Consider the following 17,014-nt stretch of genomic DNA (forward strand, 5'->3'; position numbering starts at 1 on the left):
ATTCCCACCACTCTAACTGTCCTCTACTGGCTCTGACTGCCAGCATCGTGGAGCTAATGAAATGGGAGAGCAAGTACTTGCTATATCATATAGGAAGTACTTACTCATTTTAACTGCCGCACAGTGCTAACAGAGCTGACAGAGAACAGGAAGAGAGCAGGAACGAAGAAGCAAACTCCTACCGCTCTGCAGCTGATGTAAAGGTACTGGAGAGTAGGGGAAGTGTGATGTTGATGTTGGGTCTGACACATGGATGAGGATAGCAGAAGGGCACTATGCTTGCAGATGGTGTGGTGTGAGAAAGGGACTGATGTTGATGAGACAAAGTGTGTCTGAATTCAAGAAAGCATGGGACAAACATATGAGATCTCTTAGGGAGAGGAGGAAATAGTGGATGCTGTGGATGGACCATTTGGCCTTTATCTGCCGACATGTTTTTATATTTCTAAAAGGGGATGACAAAAGCCAAAAGGATGCTTGGTTGCACATGGAGAGAAATGGCCAGAAAGAAAAAAAGTGATATTGCTTTTGTATAAATCTCTAGCGAGACCCCATTAGAGTACTGTGTACAATTCTAGAGACCATACCTTCAAAAGGAAATAACAGGATGGAGTCGGTCCAGAGGGCAGCTACTAAAATGGTGAGCAGTCTTCATCGAAAAGTGAACAAGGACAGACAAAGATCTCAATATGTATACTTTAGAAGAAAGGAGGCAATAGGGAGATAAGAGAGAGATTTACATACCTCCATGGCATAAATGCACAGGAAGCAAGTCTCTTCCCCTTGAAAGAAATCTTGGAAACAAGGGAGAATGGGATGAAGGTGAAAGGGGATAGATTCAGGAGTAATATAAGCTAACACCTCTTTATGGAAAGGGAGGTGAATGTGTGGACTGGCCTTCCAAGACTGCATCTGAATTCAACTTTGCATAGGAGAAACATATATATTTTTTAACGGAGAAGATAATGGATGGTATAGGACAGAGATCGGGCAACTCCGGTCCTTGAGTGACACAGGTAGGTCAGGTTTTCAGAATATCTCCAAAGAATATGTAAAAACTTACTTCATATTGAGTAGATTAATTTCAATCTAGTTACAAAATTAATGCCTCATTGTAAAATAGCTATATATAATACTTCCATATTCAACTTTATTTTATTACAAAACACTTCTGAAATATATTCTGAGAGATAGATCTAACTACGCCTCCTCCTGTTATATTCACTCACTCTCAACCTTCTGAACATAAAAACTCATATTACCCACTCTATCAACTCTCTCACCATACATACATATATCCAAGTATTAAAACTATTCTTCACTCTTTCTCCCGAGGTAATGATGTTTGCAAAAAGCTCTCAATTTAACAATTTATAATTGTTCCTTTACATTCTTGCTACATACTTTCTGTTACTCATGTGATAATTCTATTTTTGAGCCAATTTTAGCCCGTATTAAATTATTAAACTGACTATAACAACAGGTTGACTAAATGTTCATAGTAACTTGCTTGTCCATATGGTAATTCAGTAACCATCAATTTCCTTCAGCTGTCGAGTGATAAACTCATGTCCATTGCTGTAATAATCCTCAGTCACAATTCCCTTTCCAGCTTCCCTTCTAGGGTTTAAATTTTTCAAATCTGGGTTTGATGCCAGATTTGAAAAATTTAAGTCCTAGAATAGGATTCATATCTCAGTAAAAATTGAAGGCAAATATTTGTTTGCAGACAATAAGAATCTTCTTATTGGATGTCAGCATGTGATTGCAGGTGTAAGAAAACAACAGGGTAACCGATCCGCAAACTCCAAGATGGAAACAAAACAGAACAGTACAGATAAAATCAAAGTTTAATAAAAAATTGGTGAGATGAAATAAGCCCGACACAGGCCGTGTTTCGCCCAGGAGGGCTGCATCAGGGGCTACTAGATATTCCTTGTTATCAATGCACACAATTGTGCCACCCAGTGACTTTGAATTTGTAGAAAGAAAGATGAGCATCTTCTCACGCACAAAGTTAGAAACCACCACGAATAAAATGACTCAAATAGATGTTGACACGCAACAGCAGAGTTATGAAGGTGTATCACTGTTCTTGCGTGTCAGCATCTATTTGAGTCATTTTACTCATCTTTCTTTCTGTTCAATAGAAACCCTCCTCTCCATCACAAGCCTAAAATCTCAACCATTTTCTACAAATTACAAACCTAATTTGTAATTAACATGCTAATGTAATGAAAAGGTGAGGGAGGTGAAAATGAATGAATCCAAAGTATAGTTAGATAAAAAAACAAAAAACAAAAACAATTACCTGAGGAGGTAGGATCCTCAGAGAAATCAGGCAGTTCCTCAGGAGGGTCCCCATAAAAGCAATTAAATTTGTGGCTTGAGACAGCTGCCAGAACAGCACCCTGTTGGAAAGAACACTCAGTCTAATTTGCAAAGTAAAGCATTCTAAACATAAATGCATATTAATAAAGTAAATAGGCCTTTTTCAACTTTTTTTTTATTGGGGTGGGGACGGGTTTGTAATTAAATGCACATAAGTCTTTTCACTGGGATATCAGTTTACCTCTTATAGCTATATACTGGCTGGAAGGTATTTTGTTTGCCATCTGACTAATCTGCCTAGTTACAGAGTACAGCAATCTTACATTGTGTTTGAAGTCACAATGGAAACCTTAGAATTTTCCCAATTTTTCTCCAAACTTGTACTTCTTTTTTTCTTCTTACTCAGGCAGAAGAGTACAATAATGGTGTTTGGCTGGCTGAATGTGAAGTCCCTTTTAGACTTATAGCAGTATTTTCAGGGCTGACAGCTAGGCAGACAGGTTTGCTATTTGAACAGTACTGTCACATTACTTTCACTTCCTTCACTACAGAAAACTGACATTTATTTCGAAACTACCTAAAGAACAGTAGTCTGACATATATAATTAAGGAATTTAACCTTAATTATGGCAGCATGAAAAATTATTGCTGAACCATCCTCCAGACACATGTATCGTTGCTTTCACATACCAAATTAACTTCCTACTTCATGCAACACAACAAAATATGGACTGTACTAGATTTCTACAATCTACCCTCTCTTTATTTCCTTGTTGTTTTATACTGATGTTTGTTACATGCTTTCTACTGTACTATATATTTGTATTATTGAACCGGAGTCTACCTCTACGGTATTGTGTTAGCCACATTGAGCCTGCAACTAAGTGGGATAATGTGGGATACAAATGTGTTAAATAAATAAATAGGCACCTACTGTAAAAAAAAAAAAAAAAGGCTACTCAAAATAATGCAATACATTACTTATAAAAGAGAAGTCAGTGTATTCAGCATTCTGTAAGATAAATACAACGGTTACAGGTTACTGCTCCATAACGCAAAGTTACTCTCCTATAGCAGGTGTTCTCCAAGGACAGCGGGAACCATATCACTACAGTTGGGTGACATCACCAATGAAGACCAGTGCAGATGCTGCCCAGCATAACAATATTTCTAACATGAATTTAATCACGGGAAATCTTGCCTCACCAATCTACAATATTTCTTTGAAGGGGGTGAACAGACACGTGGATAAAGGCGAGCTGGTTAATATTGTTTACCTGAAATTTCAAAAGGAATTTGGCAAAGTACCTCATGATGACTCCTGAGGAAATTAGAAAGTCATGGGATAGGAGGTAATGTCTTATTGTGGATTAAAATCTGGTTAGGAGAGAGAAAACAGAGTAGGGTCAAAAGATCCGTATTCTCAATGGAGAACAGTAGACAGAGGTGTTCCCCAGGGGTCTGTGCTGGGAGCGCTGCTTTTTAACATATTTATAAATGACCTAGAGATGGAAACAACTAGTGAGGTAATTAAATTTATTGATGACACAAAGTTAATCAAAGTTGTAAAACCACAAGAGGACTGTGAAAAATTGAAAGAGGACCTTACGAGACTGCTAATCCAAATGGCAGATGACGCTTAATGTGAGCAAGTGCAAAGTGATGCATGTGGGAAAGAGAAACCCAAATCATAGCTACGTGATGCAAGGTTCCACATTAGGAGTCACCACCCAAGAAAAGGATCTAAGTGTCATCGTTGATATGTTGAAACCCTCTGTTCAGCGTGAGCAGTGGCTAAGAAAGTAAACAGAAAGGAATTATTAGGAAAAGAATAGAAAACAAAAACAAGAATGTTATAATTCCCTTGTATCTCTCCATGGTGCAAATGCACATTGAACACTGTGCACTAAAGTTCTGGTCACCGCAATACAAAAAAGATATAGCAAAATTAGAAAAGGTACAGAGAAAAGCAATGCAAATGATAAAAGGGATGGGGCATCTCTATGAGGAAAAGCTAAAGTGGCTAGGGTCCTTCAGCATGGAGAATAGACGGCTGAGGGAGATATGATAGAGGTCTATAAAACATTGAGTGGAGTGGAATGGGTGGATGTGAATTGTGTTGTTACAAGGTGCTCGGTATACCATGAGCAGCCAGATTGGTTTCTCCTCTTCAAGTTGGATTAAAAGAGATTCTGATTCATGTAGCTGGGGGATGGATATTCTGCGCAGTTTGATTGTATCCCGAATCAAGACTGCTACCCCTCCACCCCGTCTTCCTGGTATTGGTTGATGTTGGATGTTGAAACCTGTTGGGCATAGTTCAGCCAGTGGTAAACTCTCACTTTCATCTAGCCATGTTTCACTACTCCTAATGTCAAGATGCTGTTCATTTATGGCATCATGGATCACTAAGGATTTCTTTGCAGCTGATCTGGCATTCACCAGTCCTTTAGTTCCCAAGGGTGGTCTGGGGGTGCTGGGGGTAGTTTTCTCAAATGCCTTTTGAAAATCCAGATATACAATATCGACCTGCTCACCTTTATCCACGTGTTTGTCCACCCCTTCAAAGAAATGTAATTGGTGAGGCAAGACTTCCCTTCACTAAATCCATGTTGGCTTTGTCTCATTAATCCATGCTTTTGAATAGGCTCTGTAATTTTGTTCTTTATAATAGTCTCTACCATTTTGCCTGGCACCAACGTCAGGCTCACCGGTCTATAATTTCCTGGATCACCTCTGGAACCTGTTTTTAAAAAATTGGCGTTACATTGGAAACCTTCCAATGTTCTGGTACCATGCTTAATTATTAAAGACAAATCACATTTTACTAACAATAGTTCTGCAAGTTTATTTTTCAATTCTATTAGAACTCAGGGATGAATACTATCCAGTCCAGGTGATTTGCTACTCTTCAATTTGTCAAATTGCACCATTACATCCTCCAGGTTTATAAAGATTTCATTCAGTTCCTTTGACTTGTCAGCTTTGAATACCATTTCTGGCTCCAGTACCTCTCCCAAATCTTCCTTTGTGAAGACCGAAGCAAAGAATTCATTTAATCTCTCTGCTATGGCTTTGCCTTGGAACTTCTGGGTCTTTTGAGGGCAGATTCAACCCTCATGGAATGGTGAGGAAGCTCCTGCTTCCCAAGTCTGGGAGCCTTCTAAACGATATACATATAATCCACCTTCTTATGTATGGGCTGTACAGAGCAAGGAGTATCCTAATTACTCATTTCACCCACCTAATGGGCTGGAGAGAATCACTGCTTTGGCTGGCAACAGCTCCGACACCCAGCAGGGCATCGGTATTGATGACAAGAGCATGAGCCTCCAGTATCGGATTGAGCAGGACCACGTCCTCGATGCTTTAGCATCACACCGAGCCAATTTATGCTCCAGCTCCTCCTGCAGCATGGCCCAGAAGTGCCAGTGCGGTGACAGCCTAAGATAATGAAGGGCCTGAATTGTAGATCTGGTTCTGGCTCTGGAGAGGCTGTTGTGTCAGTACAGACTCTGTGGAGAGGGAACTGTTTTCTTGGGGCAGATGCTCATTGGGGTACTGGAGACGCTGGCATCCTGAAGCCCATGGAACAGTGCTTCAAGGAGGTCAGATGCTAGTACTTCTTTGATTCTGCTCCATACTTGGCATCAGGGTCCCTCGGTGCCAACGTGGACAATGTTGAATCTTTCTGGGTTGCCGGTGTCGGGTCTGAGGATGCACAGCTCAGATGGGAGCTACTGATGCCAGACGTTGAGGCAGGCAGAGACCTCCTCAGTGTTGGTTCGTCTTCAGTGTCTGATGCAGCTCTGGGAGCTTGGGGACTGATACCTCCAATTCCAATGTCGATGGACTAGACTTAGAAGAACTAAAAGTCTCTCGCACAGTACTTCTGAACACTTTAGGGTGCTTTTCTGCATTTGAGGACAGAGCTTACAGTTAGAGCCCTTGTGGTTGGGTCTAATGAACGGCAAGTACCAGTTGTGAGTACGGATGTGATCTCGTTGTGCCAAGAACACTTCTTAAAACCACTGGGAGTTTTGTTTATAGGACTACAAAACTCTGGTAATACAGTAAATACATTTTTTCTATGTAATAAAAAACAAAACAAAAAAATAAAACATGGTATTAAAACACTGGGACAATAGTGTTACCTTTAGTTTCCTTCTTGCATTGAACTTCCTCAGTTGTTCTACTGTTTCTGGAAGGTGAATTTTGTATGCATAGCGGTCCCTTTCCTAGAAGAAACAGCAGTGAAAGAAAAACACACAGGTGTCATTATAAGAAACAGATTTTTATGCAATAAACCATGATAGCAGAATATTATCTTCAAGACTATTTAGGGCTTGTCAAATTGATGCAAAGCTGAAATACTGTGCCTGCTATTTTTTTTAAAAAAAGACTAGGAAAAACCTGTAAGGCCTATCAACTATGCAAGAAAAAAAGGTGCTATTTAACTGTAACACTAGTTGCTGAGGGGAGATATAACTAGGCTGGGAGACCTATGTGGTGCCTGTGGTTTGATGAATGGGAGGGGAACCAGAACCTCTGTAACTCACCCAAAAAGTTCTCACAGCAATCATAAATGTTCACAGGCAATATGGAGGGAGAAAAAGACCTCAGAAATCGCTAAGAGGTTTTTTGCCACGAACTGAAATGTGGACCACAAACAACTACTTTTAGCGATGACTCAACCACTGGTATAAAGTACCTCGATTGCCACCAGCCATTTTTAACTTTAATCATGCTGGTTAACTTAAAATCTTTTTATAACAGCTATACAATTTTCAGAGTACTGTGGCTCACTGTTATAGTATGATTTGTTGACGTTCCACTTTGCACGAAGCTGGGCTTTCTATTTTTTTCTTTTTCAGATGACAACTGGATAGAATCCCCTGAAGAAGCCTCAGTAAAATGGGTGCCTGTTGGGATCCAGCATTTTTCATAGATAAGCTGTCACTGAAAATCATTTGCTGCTTTCAATTGAAGTTTTTGAAGTTTACGAAGCATATGAAGTTTTGAAAAATTCAAATTAAAATAGAATAAATAAAAATATTGAATATTTATTATAAGTTAACCAGAGTGATTGAAGTTTAAAATGGTTGATGGAAATGGAGGTGTTTTAGACCTTGACCGAGTCATCGCTAAAAGTAGTTATTTGTGGTCCACTTTTCAGTTCATGGCAGAAAACTCTTTGCGATGTCTGAGGTTTTTCCTCCCACCATATTGCCTGTGAACATTTATCATTGCTGTGAGAATATTTGAATGGACTTTCTTCCACTGTTGAAGTTATAGTTTCTGTTTTGAGATTTGTGGAAGACTATTTTGCCTTTTTTGGAATAAGAGGAACCTCTGACCATATCATCGACACGCTGTTATGCAAGAGTTGGTTTTCTCAAATTACCAGTGACATATGTATTCATAAATGATAGACTTTGGAATTTAATTAATGGCTCCTGATGCTTGATAACTAATTGCAAAATAATAGGTCTATCACTGTAAAAGTGAATACATGTGGCATGGCAATTTGAGAAAACCTATTCTTCTTTACTGGTGGTTGTTGCCTCACTGTACGCTTCCCCCAGTATCCTACCTCCTGACCCCAGTGGATTCCCCTACCCTTTCCAATTGAGCCCTATAGTTGCCATTACTGCTTCCAATGACAACACCAAAAGGAAAGCAGAAGCAAGAGAATGCCAGTGCTCCTGTTGGTCGCTTTACTGTCAGAACCCTGCATATCTACCTTTAGATGCATGAATATTAGCACATCATTAAAGGGAGACATTGAGAGCTTGGAGGGGCAATGATGGCAGAGTGACAGGCAGGGGCATCAGCTGCTCCTACCTCTGCTTCCTCTCAGCAACAGCAGTAGAAAAGGAAACACTGGCATGCATAGTGGGGGCTTGAGGGACTCTAAAGATTTGTGGTGCAGAGAAGGAAAAATTTAGACACCCATGGGTGAGGTTTGGCATATAAGCTGTTTGCCACCCTCTTCAGTAGTGTGAAGTGAAGGTATGAAGGGAGAACCAAGTCATTTTGCATATGGAATCCCATGAAGCAGATTTCAAGGCCAGTGTAGCTCCCACGGCACCGATTTGATGACATTTCACTTCCCTGGTTAATTAGTTTGTTGATAACAGAGTTGGATGTAGAATGCTAGCGAATTTTCCAAAATGGACTCTGCTATTGGAATCCAATCCTGTTGGGGCTGAAGGAGGCAAACAGTTGTGTAGATTTTCTGAAGGATTCAGTTCTTTTGAGGGAATAAGCAAAAGCCCATCTGCAACCAAGAATATGTGTTTCTTGCATGAATTTTTATCAGGTTTTGGGTAAAAGTAGGGGAGCACTATCTCCTCAAATAATATGGAAAGATTTTACTATCTTTGGTAAGAACTTGGGATGACTGCAAAGTGGTACTTGTTGTGATTAAATGGAGTATATGGTTCATGTGTAACTAATGTTTAAAGTTCAATTATTATTCTAGCCAACGTGACCACTACTACAAACAGAACTTTCCAGGCAAAATGCTTGAGTGAAGCTGATTCCATTGGCTCAAACGGAAGCTTCATCAAAGATATAAAGATGATGTTCAGGTCTGAAGTATACAAGTTTTCCACAATGGTTGCTTGAGCTGAAGAAGGTTCATCATAAAAATCAAGAAATCATAGGATACCGTGAAGCAGGTAGCCTATTGATACTACTACTACTTATTATTTCTATAGCGCTACCGGACGTACGCAGCGCTTCACACTTGAACATGGAGAGACAGTCCTTGCTCGATAGAGCTTACAATCTAATTATGACAGACAGACAGGACAAGTAAGGGATAAGGGTTAGGACAGACAGGACAGGGGTATGATAGGTTGAGAGAGAATGGAAACATACTCTGAAACAGCATGTCCGCAGTCCTAAGTCATAAAGATCAAATAGATAGTGTAGTATGGTATCACGAAGACACTAAATGGGATCATGACCATTTGCAACATACCAGATGAAGAACCTCTTCCACTTGAATTTATAATTCCAAATACTGAACAGAGGCCGCTTTGCATTCTCATTACTGGCAAAGAGGCCTATATTTGTGGGGGGGAGGGGGAGGAATATTGCAAATGAAATATCTGCAGAGTTTGCTGGTCCATAGAACTAAAACTCTGCCGAGCCTGTCAGCCATCCAATTCTGAATGCCAGGGAAATAAACAACCTGGATTTATATGTGACTGGTAATGAAAGTCTCAAACTGTTGCTGCTTTCTGGTACAGACTGAGGGATCCTGCCCCTCCCCTATTTGTTGATATAAAACATGGCAACTCGGTTTGAACTAATACTGAATTATCTTGAACAAGATGGATGATATTCAAAGGGAGTAAAATATGGCTTGGAGCTCCAGGAGATTTATGGGGAGCAGTGTTTTGGGCTATGACAGGCTCTCTGTTAGAACCAAATGAACTTCCACTGGTGCAAATGGGACACATTTGGTTAGGCTGTATCCATAGTTTGGCGAAGAATGGTACATGGAGGCTAGGTATACTAGTTTCATTGGAACTTGAGATTCCACTGAGGTTCTCGTATATTTAGGCAAACATAGAATACAATATGTACCACAGTGGCCATATGGTACAACATCTGTAATAAGGCTTTGGCTGTGATGATAGAAGTCTGAATACTGTGGACAAGAAGCATTAGGGTTTACAGTCTGTCCAATGGCAAAAAAGGAATGTTGCTAAGTGTCTAGAATATCTCCTGTGAATGAAATCTTGTTTGTCGGCTGCTGTGATGGTGTGAAAAGCCTGTATAAGATTGCACCTGAATCCCAAGACACTTCTGCTCTTCTAGTTTACTATACCTGTGAAGTAACAGGCTTCAGAATATTTTACTGAGTGCTAATAACAATCTGGTTTTTCTTTTATATCCTTGTATGCCTGTATCTGTGAGTCCTCACACTTAACAGGAGCACACGCTATCACAGCCAAAGGGATGACTTCATAAACCTGGTGAAATCTTAGCTCTGAAGTAGTTGTTTCATCTCTGAGGGTTAGAAATAGGTTCTCCAAGGAAGCTTGTGGAAGCCAATTATTAAGGCATGGAAATATTAGGTAATCTCACTTGTGTAAATGAGTAGTCATCCCTAAATGAAATTTAGTAAAAACACTGTGGGCCGATAAAAAGAAGATCTTTGTATTGATAATGGTCCATGTATAGAAGGAAATGGGTACTTCCTACAGTGTAGATGAATCAGAATGTATATGAAAGCATATATGAGATCCAGTGTGAACAGCTAGGAAATTTTAAGGAAAGAAAGAAGGGTGCCCATCTTACAACTTTAGGGTCTTTTTAGTGATCAGAAAAATAGCTGCAGCAGCTCTGGTTCCTTTTCTGGGACAGAACTGGCTCTGTTGTACTGGACTGCAAGAAGAGAAACTTTTTCTGCAGAAAAGTGGGTATGGAGTTTCCATAGGTGAGACCAGTGATGTGCTGGAGTGGGCTCTCACAGGCTCGCAAGAGCCGTTTGTTAAGTTTTTTAGAATTTTGGGAGCCGGTTGTTAAAGTAGACCCCCCCCCCCAATGGGTACTTTAACAACTGGCTCCCAAAACGTGGGCACGGCCCCCTCCTGAATTCTCTTTTACTTTGCTGGCAGGGATGATGAGCCCTACCAGATGACTACTGTACTGGTCTTTATCTGCCATCATCTACTATGTTACTGCTGCTTCCTGCTCCTTGTTTCTAGCTCTGAACAACAGCATGGACTTGTCTTGTGTGCAAGAGAAGTCCAAGCCTGCTGCTCAGAGCCAGAAACAGGCAGCGGGGCGTGTTGGTAGTCCGTTTATTGGCTGGTGGGGCTTGGCATCCCTGCAAGCAAAGGTATGCCAAGCGTGCCCGCGTGAGGAGGAGGGGGGAGAGAGAGGCATGCATAGCTTCTGCCAGTCCACCCCTCCCCTTCCCCAAATTGCATGGTTGGCTACACCCAGAGAGCGAGAGCCCATTGTTAAAAATGTACCAGCACACCCCTGGGTGAGACCTTGAGGTTGATCTGGTGACAGGGTGAAGAATCTCTGAAGAAAGTGCACCCAATCCCTGACAAGTAAGGCAGGTTGCATATTGTGGAGGCACACTGACTGTTGTTTATTTGGTTCTTTACAGTGGGCACAATCAAAGGCTATTAGTGTAGGGAATAGTCACAGTCTACAGCTTTGGTTATACAGGTATGGTCTGCTTTGTTGAGCCTCTCTCTTGCTGGCAGGGCTTAAAGTAGGAAGCTACATCTGTTGAGGCTCTCTCGTGAAGGGAATGAGATTGCCTGTTCATTTTGGACATTTTCAGTGCATGAACCTCTTTCTCAAGTATTTTCCAACAGGAAATCCCAACGTTTTTCCTGTTTGAAAAGCTGCGAGATGGACGTTTCTTGGGATGGCATAAACAGGACGTCCCAATCCTGACTTGGACATTCTTTTAAGAATGCCCTTCTATATGTACTAAAAAACTTAATAGTCTTAGAATTTCAAAAAATATGGTGGTCATTCCAGGAAGATATTGACAATTATGAACCACCAATATATGTACTCGCCTGTTTTTGACTGTTTTTGGCAAGGTATTTCCCAGCTACTTACTTGTACTTTGTTTTTGTTCACTATAAAGCACTTGAAAAGCAAGGTGTCTGGGAAAAGAAGGTGGAACGTCCATCCATACCAGTATTATCCACAGACTTCCATCACAGGTGGAAAAACTTAACCAATACAAAATCTGAACAGCAACAAAGTACAAAGATTCAATTAATACTTAACTCTCACTCTTCTAAGGACAAATCAAACAATATATGTACACTTTACCAAATGTTCCTATTTGTGGGCACTACTGAAAAAGGTGAAAGAGCTTTTTTCCCCCTTTTTTTCTAGATTTACCTTAAGCCAAGGGTGATTTAGTGCCTCATACACAGTTATCCTTTCTGCTGGATCCAGCATAAGCATACGGCGCACCAGGTCTTTGGCACTTTCAGAGATATGGCTCCATTGCCTTGGGTTCATCTGATTACAAGATATAAAAGCATGCAAATAAACTACAGAGAGACTAATACACACACAGTTTTACTAACTTTGATTTGCTGGCTGATCAATCAAGCTGTAGTTATGTTGATTATATAAACTTACATAACAAGATAGGCATTCTTTAATTTGGCAAATCTGAATTGGAAGACACTTTTAAAAATAAAAGCTTATTAAAAGATGCTTTCTCAATCTGGTGCTGATGCTGTTTGGGCAAAAAGCATCTTCTTATAAACTAGAAACCTTTAACATGCTTAAATAAAAGTTTATTTTATGTTTATCTGTAATCATAGTAAATCTTCTATGTCATAGCAACAAAGATGGAGGCTGTTTATTATTCATCCAAGTTAAAATCAGTTGATAAAGAACAATTATGAACAAAAGCAATCACCACATATCATACAGGTGTGTTAAGAGGGGAAAATGCAGCAACCATAAACACAGATAACTGGTGCAGGTAGTATAGTTTTAATCATAGCTCCAAAAAGCTTTAATGTGTCCATCAAATGTCTCTAAACACATTGCCTTTCTGAGAAATTTTTAGAAACATTTGGTGGACACATTAAATCAGCGTTTCCCAAGTTGGACCTGGAATACCCCTTTGCCAGTCAAATATGTAAATGTGTTTTACACATTTAAATGATTAATAAAATTACCCTCATAATGTAGATTATTAAATGGAAAAGCTGGAGTAATCATAAATCACCACTGCTTAAACCAGACCACAAACAACTGATACAGCTGGTGCTTTAATCATAGGTCCAAAATACTTTTAATGCAGTGTTTCCCAAGTTGGTCCTGAAGTACCCCCTTGCCATTCAGGTTTTCAGAATATCCACAATAAATATATATGAGATTGATCTGCATACACTGCCTCCATTGTATGCAAATCTGTTTCATGCATTTTCATTGTGGTTATCACTGTAGGCCACTGCTTCTCAACGCAGTCCTTGAGGCACATCTAGTCCCATCAGTTTTTTAGGATATCCACAATGAATATGCATGAGATAGATTTACATACCACGGAGGCAGGGCATGCAAATCTATCTCGTGCATATTCATCATGGATATCCTGAAAACCTGATGAGACAAGGTGTGCTTCGAGGACTGGGTTGAGAAGCACTGCTGTAGGCCTCATAAGTATCTACAGAACAGCTTAAGTACATAAGTATTGCCATACTGGGTCAGACCGAAGGTCCATTAAACCCAGCATCCTGTTTCTAACAGTGGCCAATTCAGGTCACAAGTACCTGGCAAGATAATAGTATGCTCAACATGGTGGAAAGAATAGTATTGAAACCAGATTGCATTCCCTACAAGTACAGGGGAATGATTGTATAAGCTTTGTGAGTCAGGAAGGGAGAAAGATGGCAATGGTCCTGCAGATAAAGATGGAGAGTGTACAGAGGCCAGCAACAGCTGAGTGTGCAAGGCTGAAGTTCCTTTGTAGCCACTACCAGTACCAACACTTGGCAAAGGATTTTCTAGAAATCCATGGTTAGAAGCAAATTCAGTGGCAGAAAGTAAGCACTAACATAGCAACTATATGTAAGCTGAAAACTAGGGAAATCAATTATAAACCTTATTCAATGAAGACTTTAGCCACAGACATAACATTGGGAAAAGTTCATTTTGAATAAGACCCCGTGAATTCATTTTAAGTCTGTTCAATGATTAGAAAACTAAAACTGAAATACACTAAGCACCCAATATCATAGTTTTCAGATAATGCTCCTAAGAAAGTAGAGGAAGATTTATATTGACACTGAAATTCTGATAAGGATTTATGGCAGCAAGACTTGCAGTTAAACAATATCTAGCGAATAGTGTAATGAAGTCTATTAAAAGGTTGGTGTGTTCCAAAGTTTGCACATCTGCCATGCTGTTAATAATGATGCTAAGCATGAATTTCAGGGACAGATCACGAAGAACAGCCCATCAATTCAGTACCAGAACAAAGTAGCAAACGGAAGTTAACTGCTAAAAATAAAACAGCCTACAAATTTCATTCTAAACAGAGTTAATGCTTAATGATATGTTGATAAACATGGCAGGAAACCAGGACATGTACAAATATTCTTATAAATGAATTTCTTGTAGGTATGGAACTGCAATTGGCGTTTTGGGAAATTCATATTTAGGTAGTTGCTTAATAAATGTAGCTGAAGTCCCCTTGGTTTCCATAGAGAAGTCAGAATGCAGAACAGTGAACAGAGCTTGGAAATAGGCTGGAGGTGGAAGTGCAGGTGGTGAGGTCTTGGAGGGGAGGGGGGAGGAGGGAGGACAGAAATCTACAAAGGTCTGAAAAATTAAGAGAAGGGATTTCGGGTTTAGCTCACGTCTTTTTAGTAGTAGCTCAAAGTGAGTTACAGTCAGGTTCAGTTGGTATTTTCCTTTCCCCAAAGAGCTTAAGAATCTAAGTTTCTACCTGAGGCAGTACAAGGTTAAGTGACTTTTCCCAGGTCACGTCAGCAGGAATGCAGTGGTTCCCAAACCTGGTCCTGGAGGCACCCCAGCCAGTCAGGTTTTCAGGCTATCCACAATGAATATTCATGAAGACATTTGTATGCACTGCCTCCACTGCAGGCAAATCTCTATCATGAATATTCATTGTGGATATCCTGAAAACCTGACTGGCTGGGGTGCCTCCAGGACCAGGTTTGGGAACCACTGCCATAATGAATAGGCAGCTTTGCCATTCACAGCATAAAAAATATTTACATTCATCCAAATTATTGTCAGGATAAAGGTAGCAAAATGAAATTTTACTTAAAAGTGTAGCCCCAGGAAAGGGAAATGGCAGTACATGGTTTATTAATCTGTTATTCTTTTAAGGATGCTAATAAACATGCAAGAAAGGGTGAGCCAGTGGAATACTGAAATCAATATTCAACCATGTTTATTAAAAACTTGATATACCGCCTTTCAAAATAATATCAAACTGGCTTACAAAATTCTAAAAGCAAGCACAAGAAACAAGAAAGGAACTACAATTCTGATGGGAAAGGAGACAAAAAAATTTACTTTCAAATAATAAATGATCTGCCAGTCTCGTCAGGTCCCAGGCCCCTCAGAAAAAGCCTGCATGATGAGAAAAGCTTTCAACAAAGGCCTAAACTTACTATAAGATTGTTCTGAATGGATTTCTGAGGGCATGGAATTCCAGAGTGTTGGGAAAAAAGGCAGAAAGATGAGTTGATTCCAAACCGGTACACTGATCAGCTGGAGTAGTCAAACGATGACCAACTAGAGACTGCAATATATGTGCAGGAATATAAGGCATAATAAAGGAAGCAAGATAAGAAGGAATGCCTGTTATGCAAAACCTTATGGGCAAGAAAAATATTATGCTGAACACAACAAACCAATGGTGTTGTTTAAGGAGGGGGGTAACATGGTCATATTTATGTGCATGAAGGAGTCATGCATATCACATGTGGTCAACATATAATCTGAAATGTCTAATCTATGCATTTTCAAATCATACCTGTTTTTCAGTGATGCCCTTTATTTTGTGCTACTGAATATCCATGTATAACCTGAAAGTGTCTACTGGCAAATAAACATAACCTCATTCTTAACTCTGTCTCACAGACACCTGGCTCATGTGATGTGAATAAGCTAATGCAGACAAATGGATTACATGGATTTGAAGTTCTAATTTTCTTAGGGAAATAATCTAACAATAAGACTACGAGAATTAGATCAGTCTGACAAGAAGCCAAGTAGTTAGTGCAGCGGACTTTGATCCTGGGGAACTGGGTTCAATTTCCACTGCAGCTCCTTGTGACTCTGGGAAAGTCATTTACTGCTACTACTTATCACTTCTGTAGCGCTACAAGGCATACGCAGCGCTGTACACCATACACAAAAAAAACAGTCCCTGCTCAAAGAGCTTACAATCTAAATAAGAGGTAAACAGACAGAACAACTAAGAGGTAGGGGATTAAAGAGGTGGGGTACAGGGCAAGTGATTAGAGGGTTAGGAGTCAAAAGCAGTGTCAAAGAGGTGGGCTTTTAAGCCTGGACTTGAAAACGGCGAAAGATGGGGCTAGACGTACAGGCTCGGGAAGTCTATTCCAGGCGTGAGGTGCAGCGAGATAAAAGGAACGGAGTCTGGAATTAGCAGTAGAGGAGAAGGGAACAGACAAGAGAGATTTATCTACAGAGCGGAGTATCCGAGGGGGGGGGGGGGGGCGTAGGGAGAGACAAGAGTGGAGAGGTACTGGGGAGCGGTAAGTACCTGTATATACTATGTAAACCGCTTTGAATGTTTTGTTTTTGTTACATTTGTACCCCGCGCTTTCCCACTCATGGCAGGCTCAATGTGGCTTACATATTGTATACAGGTACTTATTTGTACCTGGGGCAATAGAGGGTTAAGTGACTTGTAGTTGCAAAAACCACAGAAAGGCAGTATATCAAGTCCCATTCCCTTTCCCTTCTGAACCACATCCATCCTGAAACTTTTATTCCTCAAAGGCATGAAAAGGAAAAGTATGGCAAACAGGCAGTGAAGAAAAACACCAAAAGGTGAAGCAATAATAATAATAAAAATAGAAACATGACAACAGATAAGGGCCAAATGGCCCATCCAGTCTGCCCGTCCTCAGAGACCACTATCTCCCTCTTTCCCTAAGAGATC

General features: G+C 40.2%; 1 protein-coding gene across 4 annotated transcripts in view; it reads right to left on the minus strand.

Annotated features, from left to right (window-relative positions):
• The window catches only part of CASK (calcium/calmodulin dependent serine protein kinase), a 541,831-nt gene that overhangs the window by 272,480 nt on the left and 252,337 nt on the right, over positions 1-17,014 (minus strand). For all 4 annotated transcript variants that reach the window (XM_030202350.1, XM_030202349.1, XM_030202348.1 and 1 more), the window contains exons 8-10: positions 12,229-12,351; positions 6,486-6,569; positions 2,312-2,411 (exon numbers count right to left, since the gene is read on the minus strand). In XM_030202350.1, coding sequence (XP_030058210.1) covers positions 2,312-2,411; positions 6,486-6,569; positions 12,229-12,351 — 307 coding nt within the window. The remainder of the gene's footprint in view (positions 1-2,311; positions 2,412-6,485; positions 6,570-12,228; positions 12,352-17,014) is intronic.

Source organism: Microcaecilia unicolor, chromosome 4, assembly GCF_901765095.1.
Source record: "Microcaecilia unicolor chromosome 4, aMicUni1.1, whole genome shotgun sequence".
NCBI classification, from domain to species: Eukaryota; Metazoa; Chordata; class Amphibia; order Gymnophiona; family Siphonopidae; genus Microcaecilia; species Microcaecilia unicolor.